At 39.0% G+C, this 6,036-nt stretch overlaps 1 protein-coding gene across 4 annotated transcripts in view; it reads left to right on the forward strand.

Moving 5' to 3' along the window:
• Positions 1 to 6,036, forward strand: part of LOC107662873 (SH3 and multiple ankyrin repeat domains protein 3-like) — a 215,040-nt gene that overhangs the window by 56,667 nt on the left and 152,337 nt on the right. For all 4 annotated transcript variants that reach the window (XR_001631256.1, XM_016452983.1, XM_016452984.1 and 1 more), the window contains exon 3: positions 3,273 to 3,344. Coding sequence is in view for 3 of the 4 variants with exons in the window: in XM_016452983.1 (XP_016308469.1) it covers positions 3,273 to 3,344 (72 nt within the window). In the remaining variant the exon portion in view is untranslated. The remainder of the gene's footprint in view (positions 1 to 3,272; positions 3,345 to 6,036) is intronic.

Genomic DNA, 6,036 nt, shown 5'->3' on the forward strand with positions numbered 1-6,036 from the left:
AAATACTGTACATTATTGTAGTTCCTCTATGCCCCGCCTATCTCAAACGCGTCGTTTTCTACAAAGCCCCTCCTTCCGACAAGCACAGTCTGCTCTGATTGGCCAGCTGACCCAGTGCATTGTGATTGGCCGAACTCACCACAGGATCCGTCTGCTGCACTACGCGTCTCTCTGGCTGTGGGCAGTAGCAGTACTGCAAGCACAAGCACGCATCGGAAATGCAACGCCCCTTTCCATAATCGCGAGCTTCAGCTTTCAACATAAATGTAAAGACAGTACATAATGTCCTTAGTTTTACCATCAGTTCAAGCCCGAAAGGGGAACAGAGTCGCGTGACAGACACAGTGATGATGCTCGTTTGTATTTGCAGTACACAAGCCGGGATTAAGAAAGTTTACTCCACTGTGATGTGACCCTGTCTCTCTCTCACGCACGCACACACACGACGCAATACACAGCCGCAAAACTCCGCATTTGAACAGTCAATAGTAAATACTTAAACTGTTAAGAAAACATACTTACAGAAGCTGATTCAGAATAAGCGCCAGATTGTCATAGCAAAGTCGGAATTGACCCTTTTTTTTTAGAAATAGCCTTTGCACAGCCAGCCTTGTAGGCTACTCTCCTAGGTTCTCAAAATTGCTGTCCATAAAATGCGTTGCACAAATTTGAACATCTGGGTTGTGCTGTTCTGTTGTAAATAAATCTTAACCAGTGATTCCTCATTGCATCTACTTTCGGAAGGCCAAATAAAGTGCTTTTGCTTTCGCACAGAAACACACAGCATCTCACTGACATGGCTGCATCAACACTACTGCGGTTCCTGAAACCATGCCTTCTTTCTTTGCATGAACATTTGGGCGGCATTATGCTAATATTTCCAGATCGTGGCGTAGAGATGTGGGGGCGTGTTTGAATGAGGCATTTTAGCCCGGTCTGGATCAGCCTTCTCTTTTAGATAGAATAAATCCTTTTGTGGGAGACTTTTAGCTTTTGAACTCTTCAAATCTTATACATGCACAAATAGCTACATAACACACTAAAGAAAAGGAAAAATAGAAATCGCATCATATGACCCCTTTAAATTATACATTTTTAAATGGTGAAAGTACAGTACAACTCTATATGCAGTATCTAGACCCAGTGTCTGATAATAGCGAAACTGAAACTTGAGCGATATACCACGTGTGTGAGAGAACAGAACAGAACATGCGTGTTTGTGTGTGTTTTATAATTCCCCAAAGCAACCCGCTGCACGTGAATAGTCCACAGTCTTTTATTTTGCTAACATTGCTCCTGGCTAAGTGTTGGCACGCTTCATACAGCTCAGACCCATCCTGGTAGTTCAGGCACCATCACTGCAGAGCAGACGGTCCATCGACACACTAGGTTTATAGATCCGCCACACACTGGCCTGACAAACCCAACTCCCATAGTGAACAGATCACGCCTGGGTTTGCTAGATAGACTCATAGATAGACAGATACAGCACGCAGTAACAAAGAGATGTGAATGGCCAGATCCTAGTGGAGGAGAGGGAGCTGTGGGCGTCCGTGAGGCCCTGCCCTCTTCACGGACACATGGTTTTGTGTACAGCACTCACTTCTGCAGCTCCAAGTCATGGCTGTTTCGTAGTGATGTTTTGCAGTATAGTGTTGTAGTGGGTGTCATGTTTTGGGATTGATTTGCGCTGAGGTGCAGGACAGAGGAATTCTGGGTAGTGCTGAGAATTGTAGTGTCGGCTCCCTTGTACTGCTACTGCCCACAGCCAGAGAGACGCGTAGTGCAGCAGATGGATCCTGTGGTGAGTTCTGAGCATGTACGATCTATTCACCCTCGTTGTTTGTGAGCTTTTGACTTGTTTTCTGTTTGATCATGACATTTTGACTCGGTTGTTCCTGAGGCGTTTGTTAATGGCCTTGAGTTTGACAGCGATACATTACTTTGAGTTTCCAGTCTGCCTCTGAGTTTCTTCAACTTTGCTGTTGTTGTCATGGTTGAAAAGTTTTCTTGAAAAGAACTCAAGAAGAGTGTTTGTCTCATCAGTTTTCTTGGTATTTAAAGCAATAGTTCACATAAAAATTAAAATTCTGTCATTAATTCCTCACCCTCAAACCTCAAACAAAGTTTATGACATAGAGATTGAAATTGAAGTCATTATTCAGTGAAATCCAGACATATGTCTGAGCTCTCCTCGGCACAATAATGAGAGTTAATGAAAGAAGTAGAGCAGTGAATAATGACTTAAATTTTGGTTTGCTCCTAGCACAGCTAGTATATGGCTTCAAAAGGTAGGGAAATATAGCGTATAAATTGTAAGGTCTACTTTTATGGTGCTTTTGCGTCCTTTTTGAAGTCTGAAAACTCTGGTCTCCATTCATTGCAATAGCACGGAAAAGAAAAAAAAAAGTTATACAGGTTAGCAATGACATAAGGGTGAGGAAATGATGACAGACTTACACATTTATGGGTGAACTATCCCTTTAAGACTGAAGTGTGTAATTGTTTTGATGTTTTGGAAAATACTTTCTTCTAATTAAATTTATGATGCAGAGACAACTGTGATACTGATTTAATATTTTCAGATATTTTATATTGGTGCAGTCCAGCTTTTGAGGCCTCCTTTACCAGGATGTTCCATACAAGTGTCAGTGTTTGATATGACTATATTCTTCTGAAATCATGCTATAGGTTTGTGTGAGGAACTTTAGGTCTGAAATTTTAACTGAAATGTAAGTCATTATTCTGACAATTTTGAAAATGTTGTCCATTTTTGCCTGAACTTGACCTTTTCTGTACCCACATAAGGAAATCTGATTCAAAAATATTCAAAAATCTGATTCACTTCTCTTTTGTCAGTTAGACAATATAAGAATAATTTATTCATTTTTATGCTGCTATTGTATTTTTTTTCTCCCTAAAAGTGTCCACGTGTTTCAAAAGACTCCCGTTGTCTTGTTCCTCATGCAGGTCCGCTTGTTTGCGTTGTTTTTTTGACTGAATGTGCAGTTTGTTGATTCACAGCTGGTTCTCTGTTAAAGGACTGTGTGATCCTGAGCACAGCTGTACTGTAGATGTGCAGATGTTTTAGCAGTTCACAGTTATGATTCCAGCAGTTCACACTCAAACAGAGTTTCCCTCCACTTCACAGTTATAGCAAACATGACAATCACTGAAGAATGTTAGCATGTGCTCTTTAATGAAGACTAAAGTTGTGATATCCATAGTGATGTATGTAAACCTAATCAATGCTGTGTTTTTGGTTTTGGCAGTTTCGCTACAAGAGGCGAGTGTACACACAATCTCACCTGGATGAAAAACAGCTGTTGAAGCTTCACACTAAGGTAAGACAGGAGCGTTAGCCTCTTCCTGTACCCACAATGCATCTGGATGATCTGCTTTCACTATACTGTAGACACATTTTTTAAGAGTTCAGTGGCTGCTAAAGTTTCTCGATGTCATGATTCAGGTTTACATTAAGGTGGTGAAACATGGTACCTGTTACTTTTCTCAGCGCTGGACCAATCAGGGATTACATGATGGGGATTCTACATAATGGGAGATTACTGGCAAATTTTAATTTGTTCTTGATGATAGGGATCATTTTATAGTGATTTCTGTGGCAAATTTTAATGTGTTCTTCAGGACGAAATCATTCCAATTAATACATTTTAAAAGTTATGCTTTTTAGTTGTGCCACTGTCGCAGTCGAGTGTTTACTGGGGAAATCGTGGCCTAATGGTTAGAGAGTTGGACTCGTAACCCAAAGGTTGTGGGTTCGAGTCTCGTACCGGCAGGGATTGTAGGTGGGGGGAGTGAATGTACAGCGCTCTCTCCCACCTTCAATACCATGACTGAGGTGCCCTTGAGCAAGGCACCGAACCCCAACTGCTCCCTGGGCGCCGCAGCAAAAAAAATGGCTGCCCACTGCTCCGGGTGTGTGTTCACGGTGTGTGTGTGTTCACTGCTGTGTGTGTGCACTTTGGATGGGATAAATGCAGAGCACTAATTCCGAGTATGGGTCACCATACTTGGCCACATGTCACGTCACTTTATTGTCTTTATTATCTTTGTTTTATCGTTCAAAATGTTTATATGTTCTGTTTACTCAGTTACCGATATAATAGCGGTGCCTTTGTCCATATAAGGGATTTCCTGGAGGGTCATGAGTTCTCTACTTCTGTGACTGGATATGTGGATGTTCTGTGTGAGGGCGCCCTCTGACGTCCAGTATGAATGAAACAGACATCATGTGGTTATTGTGCTAATGGCCAATCCATAATTTTTTTCAATTAAATGATTAAAATTCATCAATTTTTATTTATTTATTTTTTAATAAGTATCGGTTTAGGCACCGGAACAGTTTTAAAAGTATTGATTTGGCACCCTATGTGCCAGTGTCTCAAATTAGACATCCTGAATGTCATTATTCAAGTTTAAATTGAAGTGATGTCACATGGTACCTGTTACTTTTCTCAGCGCTGGACCAATCAGTGATTACATGAAGGGGATTTTTATATCATTTTATAGAGATTACTGTGGCAAATTTTTATTTGTTCTTCAGGAAGAAATTGTTGTAATTAATAGATTTAAATTATTATGCTTTTTAGTTGTACCAGTGTCTCAAATTAAACATCCTTGATGTCATTAATCAGGTGATTGCGGTGGCAAATAAATTTTTTCTTCAGAAAGAAATTGTTGTAATTAATAGATTTTTAAAAAGTATGCTTTTTAGTTGTGTACCAGTGTCTTAAATTATTCAGGTTTAAATTAAGGTGACCTGTTGCTTTTCTCAGTGCTGGACCGGATTTTAATATCATTTTATTGAGATTGATGTGGCAATTTTTTTTTCTTTAGGAAGAAATCATTGTAATTAATAGATTTTTTTAAATATGCTTTTTATTGATACCAGTGTCTCAATTTAGATATCATGAGATGAAAATGACAACCCTATGTAGTATTCGGTATTCTGAGAGGAAGTCTGTGCCTTGTAGAAAACGGTTATTAGCTAGTCTCATCTGCTGCCTAATGGTTCCTGGAATGCTGAAGATGTTGAGGTGTAATCGAGCTGTTTAGATAGATGATGATGATGACGACAGTAATCATAAGAAGCATGAAGCTCTGGAAGAGTTTACATGACCGTAACCTCCTCTGCTCTTCACAGATCAACAACACTTCTCATAAACACACCGTGATGCACTGCAATTACCAGCCAGTCCAATCAACTCCCCTCTCATCATGTTAATGCTGCTGTTTTTGGCCCGTCTGGTCTCCACGAATGAGATCTCCTCTCATCTCTCCTGGAGAGTCAGAGTTATGGCCTAAATCAAAATGAGCCATTAATGCAATAAATGGAAATCAATGTTGGCTTCGTACCAATTTCGGCATCATGATGTCAGCTTGAATCCTCTATTCCATTCAATTCGACGAGAGCCTTTCTTTAGATGACGGCGATAATACCACACGTCTGACAGCGTCAGTGTGACCCTGTGTGACCGCATTACTGCAGTAAATGAAATGAAAAAGTCTGAATCAATGAATAATCCACACTAGTGCTTATTAAAGAGGGTTAGTTCCCCCTAACTTTATATTAATTATAATTATATTAAAAATATTTTCTCCATTTTTGGAAGAAACTTTCCTTTAAGACTTGATTTGGATACAGTTATTTGAAGCTAATTCATTTTAAGCAAATTGATTCATTTGGATGGTACATTTTAAGGAACCTGTTCAAATTCTTCTGTCATGTGAACAAAGTCATTTTAATAGTACAATTATGGTTTTCTTTTTATTTATATAATTTTTTATTTATACAAAATATTATACAAATTGTCCTGTTCTTTAAAACTTTGTGATTCCTTTTGGGGTTTCTAATTGTTGTTTTGTTGAATTCTTCTTTAGTTGTCCTGAGAAAAATGGATGTTAGCTGTGAGATTTTTATATGGTTAGAAAAATTATTCTTATATAGATACACACACACACACACACACACACATATATATATATATATATATATATATATATATATATATTTTT

This window comes from Sinocyclocheilus anshuiensis, unplaced genomic scaffold (genome assembly GCF_001515605.1).
Source record: "Sinocyclocheilus anshuiensis isolate Anshui unplaced genomic scaffold, SAMN03320099.WGS_v1.1 scaffold739, whole genome shotgun sequence".
Lineage (NCBI taxonomy): Eukaryota > Metazoa > Chordata > Actinopteri > Cypriniformes > Cyprinidae > Sinocyclocheilus > Sinocyclocheilus anshuiensis.